Raw genomic sequence first — 15555 nt, forward strand, 5'->3', positions numbered from 1 at the left:
TGGCATGATGACCCAGTGCTAGACATCACTATAAACTGCCACACTGCAGATATTGTAGTGATATGACTTAATTTTTTTAAAAGCTATATTAAAAATCCAAATCACGCACAGACACACAGAGATTAAGTCAACATTTTTTTAAAGCCCACCTTGGCAACAGCATGCCTGTCCACGCGTCTACAGTACTAATGCCAGAATGAACACAAATCAGACATGTTCCAAAATCAGTTATTTACACTGAGTGCTCAACATTATAAATAGAACCAATACAGCTAAAACCACCTGACCAAGCAGTTATTCAAGCACATCTATGTAACGTTTCATTTAGAATATGGCTATCTACATTTTTAACTTTGTTATACAGGCATTGTCATAGAGACCATAAGAGAAAAAGGAAGACATATTCTGCAGTTTTTGGGATGATTTATGTGATAGCCATTTGTGTGCATCTGAAGACTTGATTGACACTATGTTCAGTGGTTTTTGTCGGAAAATCAATAAATGTATGAGATTTAGCACTGCTGAAATTACTGTATATACCTGTACATAGTTTTCAGTAATTATTAGTACTGTGCTGTAATTAGTGTACATACCTAATATTCACTTAGTACTTCATACTCTGCTGTAATTAGTGTATATACATAATATACATATTTAATTAGTACCTAATACTGTGCTGTAATTAGTACATGTTACTGTGTTGTATTTAGCGTGTGTGTGTGAATATACATATATATATATATATATATATATATATATATATATATATATATATATATATATATATATATATATATATATATATATATATATATTACAAGTTCACTGTACTGGTGACCACTGCAGAAATCCATTGTGATTCTTGAATTTCACTCTTAATGGTCTCTTAGTAGTTTTCTGGTCCAGATTTCACTTAGAATCCCACATTATTTTTTAAGTAATGGAGAATGTCCTCTTTACATCAGCACTTGAATGTGGCAATGACATAACTTTTGATCTAATCTCAAGCAATGACTTCAAAGTTAGTGTTTTTGTTACGTAAGAGTCATTTCTGTACGTAATGGCATGTGTATATGCCTGATGGTATCATTTCTGTGTAGTGGCATGTGTAAATGCCTGATGGTATAATTTCTGTGTAATGGCATGTGTAAATGCCTGATGGTATCATTTCTGTGTAGTGGCATGTGTAAATGCCTGATGGTATCATTTCTGTGTAGTGGCATGTGTAAATGCCTGATGGTATCATTTCTGTGTAGTGGCATGTGTAAATGCCTGATGGTATAATTTCTGTGTAATGGCATGTGTAAATGCCTGATGGTATCAGTTCTGTATGATGGCATGTGTAAATGCCTGATGGTATCAGTTCTGTATGATGGCATGTGTAAATGCCTGATGGTATCAGTTCTGTATGATGGCATGTGTAAATGCCTGATGGTATAATTTCTGTGTAATGGCATGTGTATATGCCTGATGGTATCAGTTCTGTATGATGGCATGCATATATGCCTGATGGTATCATTTCTGTGTAATGGCATGTGTATATGCCTGATGGTATCAGTTCTGTATGATGGCATGCATATATGCCTGATGGTATCATTTCTGTGTAATGGCATGTGCATATGCCTAATGATATCTTTTTTTGACCCATATACTGTCTTAAAATCCACTTTGCACAAAAATATGATGCAGCCTCTGGACCTTTGCTGCTCACCTGCACCCACTTAATCTGATTTCCAAGTATTGTTGAACTTCTTGTAATATTTCTTAACTTGTGTTTTTAGCATTGAGAAAAAGCCAACATTTCGGCATTTTGACATAAACTGACTAAGAAAAAATTAAGAGCAGCCCTTAAATATTCCTCTTAAAAATCTTTATAAACACAGTAACAATTAAACAAGGCAAAAAAATAAAAATAAATGTACTTGCACAAGTGAAATAATTTTTTGGTTGGTCTCTCTTTTTTATTTCATTCCTGCCAAAGGTCAGCAGATTTTTAATCAGAGACTTGCAAGGCATTATGTACCACCTTTGGTTTCTTTATTACTTTAAATTCTCAAAAATACCATATTTGTTGGCCTTTAAGTCTATATTTTTGGATCAGGAAGTCTGGGCTTTGTCTTATACTCCAAATTGATTTACATATATATCGATTGTGTCATTAAAATGGCTTTAAATAAAATAATTTTTATTTTCAAAGTATGAAAAATAATATGTACAAAAATTAATAATTACTTCAGGGAGGAGATCATGTATGTAAAAATGCAGCACCTGACGTTGAGAAGGATTTTAAAATATTTACATGACTGTCAGTATTAAATTTACGTGCATCACATGTAATTCCACTAAAGCAGCATGCACTACTAATCTATGTTGCTTTAATTTGATATATGTGTATTAGAATAGACAAGTTAGAAAATTAATAACCATGACACAGACATAGGTATTTCATCAAGAGAAAGATTTCAGCCCTTCTTCTTGCTATTTTCTACTTTATTGCCCCTGTTGAGCTGAACTCTTTTCAAAGAGAGAAAATAGTAATAAAATGGTACATGGAAATTATTCAAATCAAATGCATACCATACTCCTTCATTTCAAAGGTATAATTTATATTTAAATATCCACAATATTTATATCCATATAGACTTCAGCAAGTTTAAATCCCAAGAATGACCATTTAGCACGCTGTGTTATTTTCTTTGCAAGTACCGTGACCTCTCCATTCCTAACAAATAAGATTATCCTTTATCAGTAAGTGCATGTATAATAATCCATGAAATTAAAGAAAATTAAAAATAGCTAAGTAACATACCAGTCACTAGATAAATACACACACCTAGAAATATACACAGAAGTTGTTGTTTATTCAGAGGTATTAATTGATAATGGAATATAGTATTGCCCTTGAGTAAGATCACATTCATTAGTTAACTAAACAGTTCAGAAACTGAAACCTACCTCTCTCTTTTTCTCTCTTTCTTTCTCGCTCTCTCCAAAACAAAACTGTAGATAAAGCATGTTAGCATCAGTGATGCAATTTTCCGATTGCTGGAATAGCATACAGTGACACCATTAATATTCGTAAAACCAGAAGTTACTAGTGAAAAAGACTGATCTGGCTTCATCATATACTCTGCATCAACCTATGGCTGGATGAAAAATTTTCAAAATTTGCAAATTCAACTTAATATACTGCATCATCTTATAGGCGGGCGAATATGGTGCAAAAATAAAGCTTGATAGCTTTTTGTTTACACATGTCAGTAATAATGATATATATTATTGTACATATCACTGCACAGTTGGAAATGGACCCCAGGAGACCGATTCCAACTTGTTTCTGTATTGTGTTGATAGAATGTATTAAAATGCCTTATTTTTTCCAGCTTTTCACAAAATCTGTAAATTTTCAAAAGTGGAAGATTTCAACTATAAAACAGTATGTTAGGTAGGCAACCTTTAAAATTGCATTGTTATTCTGCTACTGGTATAATAACGTGTTGTGTTCGAAGCAGTAGGTACATAATTTCAGTCATGTTGTTCCACTGTTATAAAAATGTGTGGATAAAATGAGATGTGTTTTCTGAAGGATTTAGATTTAACGGCAAAGTTTGCTACCTGTAATCAGAAGTATTAATGTTTTGCATTTACGTTGATTTTTCATTCTGAGTGACCATAATCAGAAGTATTAATGTTTTGCATTTACGTTGATTTTTCATTCTGAGTGACCATAATCAGAAGTATTAATGTTTTGCATTTACGTTGATTTTTCATTCTGAGTGACCATAATCAGAAGTATTAATGTTTTGCATTTACGTTGATTTTTCATTCCGAGTGACCATAAATTTGCTTTGTTCTCATGTAGTTTTGACAGCAAATATACCTGAGTGAGGGAATAATGTAAATAAGCATTCAATCATTTTTTATTTGTTCTTCATTTTCAGTAATGCTGGAACTCTTCTTTTTCTTTCCATCCTTACTGATCTCATTTTGAGTTACCTGATAATTTTATATGGATGGGAAAAGTGCTTGTAAAAGATAGTATTTTCCAAGGTTTTTCTCCCCTTGTTCCAAATCAGCACACTTAACCATGGAGTAAGGGGATAGAGCCATGTAGATGGTATTTGGTATCTGTTTTTAAGACACCATCTGGATACTAAAATAATATTTGAAAATACTTTTTGATTGCTTAAGAGAATATTAAGATCATATTGAATTTTAAAAATGTAAGTTATGCATATTTAAGATCATCTCATATGTTTTTGTTCAATATTGTGTTTGCATTTGTGTTGCTATAACATAGGTCATTTATGAACTTTAGTATAGCATGATTATTTATGTTTAAGAGAGATATGTTTGTGGAGAAAAAAAACGCATATTTGAATTTAATTTCTCCTACATTTAGGTTTTAATTTATGGTAAAAGTTAATATTTACAGTCCAATTTTTGTTTAATTTGTTTATTGAATAATTATGTACATTTTAATGGTGTTCTTTTGATTAAAAATTTCTTAACATTTTCATCCTCCACGAAAATTTGTTGATTGCCAAAATGTTTCTGTGTAGGCTGTGAACTGTGATGGGACCCCTCTGTGTATCCACTGCCAGAAGCCATATAAGAATAAATGTCTCACAAATGAGACTATTGTCAGTGAGAAAAATGCATGGAAGACACGATTCTGTTCTTACCAATGTGCCCAGGACTACTGGGTAAGTGTGATGTGTTAGCTTTGCCACTCAACTTAAAAACTGCATCTGATTAAACAGTTGGGTAATAAATAAATAAAGGTGGTTTATCTATGCAAAGTTGAAGTCCAGTACAAGTATTTAATACAACAAAAAAAATGTAAGACAAGAGTTCCTTGAAGGAACCTTGGCTCAGCTGCTTGAAAAAATGACCAGGAACTGAAGATAAGACCATTTCTTCTTTTTAACTGTAGAGTCAGCATGCCACTATTTTCATTTAGGATAAGGCAAACATCATTAGAATTCTTTTGGTAAAGACCCCATATCATAATAAAGATAATATAGATCAATCCAGAATAGTGACAAGAACAAAATTTTCAAGACATTGTGGCAGCCATGTTGGCTTGGTGATAACCCCATCTTATAATGATCATCCATTCAAGTTTGAAGATTGACAAGAAATTTTTTTAAACAGTTGTGGCAGTCATACTGGATGTATGACTAGCACCATGTTCATTTAGGACCAACTAGGTATCATAAGAAGTCTATTGGTGAAAACACCATGTTGCAGAGATGCTGGGTGTGTGCGATTGCATGAATCACACAAAATTTGTATGAATTCATGCACTTAGAGACCAGTGATACACAAGAACTCTTACAAATTAGTTTAAAGTTGCGCATATAAAAATGTACTCTGTGCAGTATGCAATTTTATTCAGCCATTCAACACATAAAGTGCTTGTCATGACATAAGTTACTTTGGTAAGGGTATCTTAGCATGTCATGAGATGCCTTTTATCATGATTGTTTGCACAACTAGGTTCTTTGGCTTGACTTAAATGGTTGTTAAACTAAATTTGATTGGCACATTGGGCCTGGAACAAGCATTCTGTCATAGTTTGAACGTTACGTCAGGGAAGTTTTACAAATGCACATTTGTAATACATGTGCCTAGAAAACTCAAAATGGCTGATTCATCATTGGATGATGATTTTGTTAGACATATACTGGCTGATGATAATGATGAAGGCAATTTGCTTTTAAAGTTATGAAGTATATCAGATTAATGGTGATACCAATGAGTGATTGCGAACCCAAAAATGGTGTTAAATACGAGTTTTATGTGCATGCTGGATAGATAAACACAGATGGCATGCCAGTCACACACACACACAATTTTAGTGGTACATGTATTTCGAAATTTAAATGCAGAAAAGGCAGAATAACAAGCCAGATACTAGAATATCCAGTTTGGTCGAGTGCAATTTTCATTTCTTTTCTCAAACAATTTATCATTCTGGAATCTTGTGCTACAAGACCATATAGCCCTATAAGGATTAAAATCAATTTAATAAATAAGAATCTAAAATATTTTTTGGAAATAAAGATATTTAACTGATCAAAATATGTGGCATTGATGGACTTAAAAGAGAGCTTATGTGTGTGAAAATTCTTATTTTTGGAGCAGATGTATACAAAGGACAATACCTGTCAGCTGTGAAAAATTGTACATAACAACCATAAACAACATTTTCCAAACTTCCTGCTGGCTGAGCTAGTTATATGTATGCCCATTCAGACAGCAGACTGTGTATGGAGGTTCTCAGTACAAAACAATATTCATACACAGATAAGGAACAGATTAAGCTAAGAAACAATCAACAAATTAATGTTTATACAAATAAAGGCAACATCTTTTTAAAGATTTTGATTTTAATAGGGCTTTGACAGAGTGTAGCAGGAACATAGATGGATATTAAAGTGTTAAGTAAATATTGAAATATATCTGTTTACTCCTCCTCCTCCTTTTTATACTACTTCCCCGACAATTTTGTGACAGGTGGGGACCTCATCCCCTTTGATAAAATCCTGGTAGCACTGCTAATGTTGATATATCTATCCATTTTGGAGAGGAATAGAGATAACACTAGTTTTAAAGTATGACGCTCCATTCAGTAGGGGTTGCCCCGAGTGGCAGAGTGGTCTAAAGCGCTCACCATTATGGATCACTGCCATCTCACCTCTGTCAGCGTAGGTTCGAGTTTCAGATTTGGCCAATGTGGGTATGTGATAAAGCTTGCCAGTAGCTTCTCATGGGTCGGTGGTTCTTTCCATTGTTTTCCTGGGTTCTTCCTCCACCATGTATGGCCTATCTTGTGCTGAAAAGTGGCATTAAACCCTAAGCAACAACAACAACAACATTCAATAGGAGTGGCAATAACAAGATTTTCAAGAGAGCTGCTGTGGGAACCATACTGGACGTCAGATTGGAACCATTTTCATTTAAGACTAACAGTACATTATAAAAAATTCTTTAGGTGAAAATCCACATCAGCATGACTATGACTACTGTTCAAGTAGAACTGTGATAACAAGTGGCCATGTTGATGCCAGATCAGCACAGTTTTTATTTTGGATCAACTATGACTGTCCATTGATGAGTAGAAAAACAGCAGATTTTCATGTTTTCAAGATGGCTGTCATGGTGCCCATAAAGGATATCAGATTGGCACACTATTTTCATTTAAGGAGTCAGCTGGGCATCATAAAAAGTCTTTTCTAGAAAACCCCATGTTGATATCACCATCCATGTAGGAGGAAGAGTGATTAACAAGACTTTCAAAATAGCAACTGTGGCTTCATATTGGAAGTCAGAGCAGCGTGAATGTGCGTGTAAAGTTTAAAAGTTCAGCGCAATCCTTCAAGTAGTTTAGGAGGAACAGTGATAACAGACTTGTGTGAACAGATGGATGATGGATAACAGAGTAACAGAGCTAAAAAAACAGGAATACATACAAGCAGTTTGGGATGTTACTGTTATCCTGAGGGCACTGAACAGTGATAATAAATACCACCCTTTTTATGGGTTGAAATTATCTCTCCTATGATGCATTTAAAGGATATAGTAATCCATTGAGTTTCAAATAAATTATGTCTCATTGAATTTTAATTCAATTTAATGTACTTTTTATCAAAAACGATGTCTACTTACTATAAGTTAAGTGGACTTAAACAAATTTTATTATAAAAGTTGTTTTTGTTTTATAACACTTTCCTGAGTTTGTCGCTGATTTTAAAGTAATTTCATATGCAAATTTATTCTAAGATAGTAATTTTTTGCATTGGCTTACAGCCTATAAGAAGAAATCTCTTGTCCTGGAACATCTGCCTGAAATGTATGTTGAACTGTAAATTTGTTAGCTGTCAATTATGTTTTGATATGAAATTGATTTTTCAGATTCAGACCAGTGGATCATACTGTAGGGACAAAGTACTGGAGGCAGAACATGGGATTTGCCAGCTGTGTGGATTTGATGCTCAGTCTTTCTACAAGCATGTCAGGTATTTATTATTCATTATGTTCTCAGTGGTGTTTTCATGGACATTAGGCTTTCTACAAGCATGTCAGGTTTGTTTAATTCATTAATTTTGTTCTCAATGGTTTTTTCTTGGACATTAGACTTTCTAAAAGTATGTCAGGCGTGTTTAATTCATTAATTATGTTCTCACTGGTCTTTTCATGGACATTAGGCTTTCTACAAGCATGTCAGGTATTTATTATTCTTTATGTTCTTACTGGTGTTTCCATGGACATTAGACTTTCTACAAGCATGTCAGGTTTGTTTAATTCATTAATTTTGTTCTCAATGGTGTTTTCTTGGACATTAGGCTTTCTAAAAGTATGTCAGGTGTGTTTAATTCATTATGTTCTCACTGGTGTTTTCATGGACATTAGGCTTTCTACAAGCATGTCAGGTATTTATTATTCTTTATGTTCTTACTGGTGTTTTCATGGACATTAGGCTTTCTACAAGCATGTCAGGTTTGTTTAATTCATTAATTTTGTTCTCAATGGTGTTTTCTTGGACATTAGGCTTTCTAAAAGTATGTCAGGTGTGTTTAATTCATTATGTTCTCACTGGTGTTTTCATGGACATTAAGCTTTCTACAAGCACGTCAGGTATTATTCATTATGTTCTCAATGGTGTTTTCATGGACATTAGGCTTTGATTGTTTAGAGTTTGGTCATCCATACATGTATAAACCATGATGATCAAATGCATTATTCACTACTGATGGATTTTAATTAGCTTCATGTGGAAGGTACAGACATTTAAGATTCTAATCATGGAAGGTACAGACACATAAGATTCTAATCATGGAAGGTACAAACATTTTAGATTCTATCATGGAAGGTACATATGCCTAAGATTCTATCATGGAAGGTACAGATGCCTAAGATTCTAATCATGGAAGGTACAGACATTTAAGATTCTAATCATGGAAGGCAATGACACATAATATTCTAATCATGGAAGGCAATGACACATAAGATTCTAATCATGGAAGGTACAGACACATAATATTCTAATCATGCAAGATACAGACACATAAGATTCTAATCATGGAAGGTACAGACATTTTAGATTCTAATCATGGAAGGCAATGACACATAATATTCTAATCATGGAAGGCAATGACACATAAGATTCTAATCATGGAAGGCAATGACAAATAAGATTCTAATCATGGAAGGCAATGACACATAAGATTCTAATCATGGAAGGTACAGACATTTAAGATTCTAATCATGGAAGGCAATGACACATAAGATTGTAATCATGGAAGGTGCATATGGGGCAAGGAGGAAATCCAGTTTTGTTTCCCAAGGTTAAAAGTTACAATTGCAGAAAATGGAAGAAGGATAAATATATCCATTGAACAGTTTGACTTCTGTACCAGATACCTTGACCAAACTTTGTAAATGGCTTGTATTTGAAACTAGGAAAAAATACCTTGACCAAACTTTATATAGGCTTAACACTAGGAAGACACATATTGATGTGAGGGATAAATGGTCAAACTCATAGAACTTCAAGAAGGAACTGGATTTCCACAAAATGACTAAAGTCCAGTGCCACAAACCATGGTCAAGACATCTGAGAAAAGAAAGGTACCTATTGATTTTAGGATCAATTGGTCAAAGATCAGGATCACTAATAAAAGAAACATGGTTTGTGCAAAATAATTTTTAGTTCTGTGTCATTTTGCTTAGAGAAAATTTTGTGGATGGCTTGCATTTGGCTTCAAAAGGTAAACTATCCAAACTGTGAAAGAAAGCTAAGGGAAGTTTGATACCACTTTTTATTATATAGTTGGGATAATACCTATAAGACATAGTTGGGATAATACCTATACCACACAGTTGGGATAATACCTATACCACATAGTTGCGATAATACCTATACCACACAGTTGGGATAATACCTATAAGACATAGTTGGGATAATACCTATACCACACAGTTGGGATAATACCTATACCACATAGTTGGGATAATACCTATACCACATAGTTGCGATAATACCACTATTTACCACATAGTTGGGATAATACCTATACTACACAGTTGGGATAATACCACTATTTACCACATAGTTGGGATAATACCACTTTTTACCACATAGTTGGGATAATACCACTCTTTACCACATAGTTTGGATAATAGCACTCTTTATCACATTATTGTGATAATACCTATACCACATAGTTGCAATAATACCTATACTACACAGTTGGGATAATACCTATACTACACAGTTGGGATAATACCTATACTACACAGTTGGGATAATACCACTATTTACCACATAGTTGGGATAATACCACTTTTTACCACATAGTTTGGATAATACCACTCTTTACCACATAGTTTGGATAATAGCACTCTTTATCACATTATTGTGATAATACCTATACCACATAATTGCAATAATACCTATACTACACAGTTGGGATAATACCTAGACTACACAGTTGGGATAATGCCTATACTACACAGTTGGGATAATACCACTCTTTACCACACAGTTGGGATAATACCACTCTTTACCACACAGTTGGGATAATACCACTCTTTACCACATAGTTGGGATAATACAACACTTTACCACATGTTTGGGATAATGCCACTCTTTATCACATTGTTGTGATAATACCTATAAGACATAGTTGGGATAATACCTATACTACACAGTTGGGATAATACCTAGACTACACAGTTGGGATAATACCTATACTACACAGTTGGGATAATACCACTCTTTATCACATTGTTGTGATAATGCCTATATGACATAGTTGGGATAATACCTATACTATACAGTTGGGATAATACCACTCTTTACCACATAGTTGGGATAATACCACTCTTTACCACATAGTTGGGATAATACCACTCCTTACCACATAGTTAGGATAATACACTTGTTACCACACAGTTGTGATAATACCACTATTTACCACATGGTTTTTCATTTATTGGGGACCAGTTTTGGTACATTTCTTGGGTTGTCTATCACAGAAATTTAAAGTCCTAATGAAAAATAAAAAAGTATGCTGTCATGCAACTAAACCATCTCATCTCTGAAATTCCTATTTACGTAATTGTAATTATCTTACGACCACAGTTAAAATTTGTTTGCTTGTACTTGGAAGTTTACATATCATTGTTTACAGCTGATGTGGGTACTGATTTTATTGGGATTATTGTTATAATGGAACAGTGTGATCACAACAATATTAGGTTATTAGTAGAGATTCCAGGCACGTCAAATGTTCACATCATTACTACAGTAAAACCTGTTATGAGAGACCGCCCCTTCTGCCAACCAAAAGCGGTCTCTCAAGACAGGTGGTCTCTCATAAGAGGTGTGTGAAAATGGACTGGTTTTCAGGGTCAATAGTTAGCATTGTTGACAAATAAATAAAACCCATACTCACTGTACATGTATCATATCCTTTATTCATAAATCTTGTTAAATATTGCATGCATTCCTCTCAAAATATCTTTATATAATAAAGATATACATCTATCAAACAACAAGAATAAAATTTATATTTCAGCATCACATTAATATGCACAAAAAAATGAACAGTTAGATATGATGTATATAATTCTATACACTTATTCACTTGTTTTTTTTTTTAAAATCCATTATACTTTGTTGACATGTTTTACTCAGCTGTTTGGTCTGAACATGTATCTCAATTATTGCCTTTTCCTGAATCAACTTTCCACTTACTGGTATGTTTTTACTCCTTGCAACACAAAACCACTCCCATACTCGCTCGTTCAGATCTCCGTAAACTGTCCGTCGTGCCGTGGCATATTTCCTCTGTGCTTGTGCACCTTTCTGCCATTCGTTTCTAATGGATTCTTGTCTTTGATTACATTTTGAACTTGCGTTTTACCGACACTTAAGCTGACTGCTATTTTGCAAGCAGTCTCCCGTTTTTCATTTCCATCAATGACATTAATCCTTTCTTCTAGTGTTAAAATTTTTCTTTTTTTCAGTGGAGGTTCTGCCATTGTTATTAGTGTTGACGTTATAAAGACTATTGGTTTTTATCAGGTTTTGGGGAAATTTGGAATAAATATATATTATGTACCAATGAATGATACCAAAAGACATAATTAACTCATCAAGAAACAATACATTTATTCTGAGACGAAGTTTAAATCAAGAGCGTCATAGCTCGATAAACAAAGGTTGCGACCATTTGCACCCAGGTAAACAGATGGTGGCTTGGTGAAACACTAACAAAAGAAATAAAAAATAATTTTAAAAAAATCCGGAAATGATTCTCACTTACTAGTATTACAGACAATGAGCTCTTTCACCCTCCAGGCCTTATGGATTAACTGGAAAGACAAACGATGTACTCAAACCTACACTGAAGCCCTTTCAAACAATTTCTCACTGGGACATAAGGACTACTGGCGTTTTGTGAGTTTTCATAAAGATAAAGAAAAAATACAAACCTCTAAATTGACTGCGTATATCCATCATTACTCCTTTGATGTTACTCTTACTGGCAATTCACATGACTTCGGCACTACAATGGCGGTTAGTGACATGTACTTTTGTCTGGTTTACTGCAGTTTACAAATGACACCGAACGCTGGAGTTGTAAATTTCACAAAACTGATACTGTAGAAAGACACATTTTTTTAAATACTTTATTAAAGCAATCTTTACTATGTATGCAGTCTTTGTTACAAAGGATTAAATGATGGTTAGAGGTGTTTATCCCGATATATGGTTGTTCAACTATAGTGTTATTTAATGTGCACTTTGTTTGCATACTACATTTATCCCAAGGTCTAGTGTTTACAAAGGATTAAGTTAAGGTCAGTGGTGTCAATCTGTTTTTTTTTTTTTGGCGAGGCGGTCATTCATAGCAGTGTCAAAATGCATATTTTGCCAAGAAATCACAGTCGCTGGTCGCGTTGAGCACGTGGTCGTTCATAACAGAGCATTTATATAGTAAAATCGATCCGTGCATTACGATTGTGGTCGGAAATGACAGGTGGTCGCTCATAGCAGAGGTCGCTCATGACAGGTTTTACTGTATAACTCAGCAGTGATGTTCTTACATTGATGATTTGCAAAATGAAAGAAAATAAAATAAATAAACTCGTGACAGTCTTGTTTTTTAGTACAGGTCTGTAGTAAATAGTAACAATGAAGCTGATGTAACCCCCGTTACTATATTTGAACTGGGTTTTTTTCTTAATCATGCTAAAAAATGGTTAGTAAGTATGGGCATAGGCAAGGCCCAGGTGACACTCACTTTTCTTGTATATACAAAAATGTACATGAGTGGACGGATGTTCCATTTGATGTTCATGGTTTGATGACATTTGGGACCTTGCTGAAAGTCGACACACATATAAGGAGAGGAAAGAAGCATGTTTTTCATCTCTTTTAGGAACAGTTAGATCTCAGATTGTGAAAAATTTAGCTGGAATGGACTGCATCATAGGGAGTGAAAGCATGTTAGAGGATAGAAATTATTACTACCTTTTAGGCAGTAAGGTATGTCTCAGAGGATTGTGTGCACTCCCACAAAGAAAGAAAAGAAAGAACAACATCCTTCATAGAGAAGATAGTTTATCTTCTAAACTAAGGCAGCTTCTATTATAAAGAGCAATCAGCATGCAGGGTCAAAGTGCATCGCCCAACTTGTAGGAGGTCAGGGAACACTGTTCCAAGATAAAGCTTAGTAATCCTCCTCGTTGAACTGAGCCCTAATATGGAGACTTCTTGCACCACAGAGATGAAGTTTTCCTGATGCATACTTCTTAGATAGGAATTCAAATTGATGTTGCTTCCTTTCCCATGTTCACTTTGAATTATTTTGGAACCTTATATACTCACGTATAACTGAAAATTTGATTCAAGCAGGGTAAGGGCTGGCTAGTAAGTGCGACGTACAAAAAATATGATAAATCTAGGTATAATGCTGAAACTATAGATGCTTGCAGTACACTAAGTAGTGTCAGTTCAAATATTTTTACATTTTCATGCAACTATTCCCATTCAAAGATGTGTTTACAGAATTTACCATGTATATTCGTTTCATGACAGTATTCATTTCACAGTATGTACTTGTATCTACAGTTACTTGGATTTTAATAAGTATGTAAAATACTAAATACTACCCTCAGCAAAGTAAAGGTTCCATCAGTGTTGTTTACAAGAGGTGTGTACTAGGATGTATATTGCTTCAGTTTTCATGCAAGTCCTAACAACCTTGATTTGTATTATTTGTCTTTTTTTATATAAACACAATAAAAGTTTTGATTTAATTAGTATTTTCCATTTCCAAAAGTTAGATTTTATTCCCAAGGGATATTTCACCAGTTTTCTGCCAATGCACATTGCCTGATAAGCCCTTCAGTTGTAAAGGCAGCACTCATTTTGTTTTCAAATTGACTATCCTATTGATCAAGCTGTGAATTTAATACATGTGCTTGTTCAATGCCAAGTAGAGGTATACAACTTCTGTTTATCTTTGACCTTAATCCCTTAAATTGTAAAGCAGCATCCTCATTTTCCCATGTGTCAAGCTCTTAATCAAACCACAAGTTTGCTACTTGCTCAGTGCCAAGTAACAGAAGGTGGTTATTTGTTATTTTAACTCCATGTGATCTTGCCAGATAATTGATACGGATTCATTTGCAGGCTTTAATAGATTTCAAACTGTGAGATCAAAGCGTTACTTGCAAAGGCCAAGCTTTGTGACATTGAAGCCAAGGAAACAGAGTCTGTTGGTATTGATGACAACTAGACAATTTACAATGACAGGATGATGATGGAGAATTTCATAACTTTTATCAGACAATGAGGAATAATTCTTGGACTATGTACCAGATAATATTAGATAATGACATTTATAGGATAATGTGAATCACAAAAATGTGGACCTCTCTTTGTTTATTTCTAAGACATGGAATTAATTTAATTACAGGAGATTGTGAATCGGATCATTCTGAACTACTATTTTTATACAGGTCTGTAAACTATAATTGAATTCAAATTTCATGCATTATGAATTTAATGGACTTATTTAGGACAAATTATAAGGTCTCAGTTTATTCCACTCAGTAATAGAATTGCATTTTACACTGGTTCTGTCCATCCAGCCATCCATCCATACATATAAATTTTAATGTATATCAGTCCAGTCTGACTCGTTTATTTTTCCAAAATGTAATGTCGACTTACAGAAGGCATTGATGGATCTGAGCTGCAAAATACGAAGAAAAATTGACTGAAGGCAGTGGGAGGGTGGTGACTTAGTGTTGTTATTACAGTGACTTATATACTGTATGTATAACTTCACCTTTCATGGAAGAGAACAACCTATACCACCATGAATGTTGTCTAAGTGACCCACTGCATGTATGAGTGATGGTCTGATCACCCTCACAAATTCCATAGGAAAAGTCATCAGGGAAGGAGATGGTAAGTCCCCTTCCTCTTTGAAGCCAATGTCAATTGAGAAGAATTCTTGGTCTTTGACA

The 15555-nt window shown here is 34.2% G+C and overlaps 1 protein-coding gene across 5 annotated transcripts in view; it reads left to right on the forward strand.

Annotated features, from left to right (window-relative positions):
- LOC149804501 (DNA annealing helicase and endonuclease ZRANB3-like) overlaps nt 1-15555 on the forward strand; it is a 95962-nt gene that overhangs the window by 65931 nt on the left and 14476 nt on the right. For all 5 annotated transcript variants that reach the window (XR_016416030.1, XR_016416029.1, XM_089940717.1 and 2 more), the window contains exons 17-18: nt 4563-4706; nt 7921-8024. Coding sequence is in view for 3 of the 5 variants with exons in the window: in XM_089940717.1 (XP_089796843.1) it covers nt 4563-4706; nt 7921-8024 (248 nt within the window). In the remaining 2 variants the exon portion in view is untranslated. The remainder of the gene's footprint in view (nt 1-4562; nt 4707-7920; nt 8025-15555) is intronic.

The sequence above is a fragment of the Sinohyriopsis cumingii genome, chromosome 2 (assembly GCF_028554795.1).
Source record: "Sinohyriopsis cumingii isolate HCF-2022 chromosome 2, ASM2855479v2, whole genome shotgun sequence".
NCBI classification, from domain to species: domain Eukaryota; kingdom Metazoa; phylum Mollusca; class Bivalvia; order Unionida; family Unionidae; genus Sinohyriopsis; species Sinohyriopsis cumingii.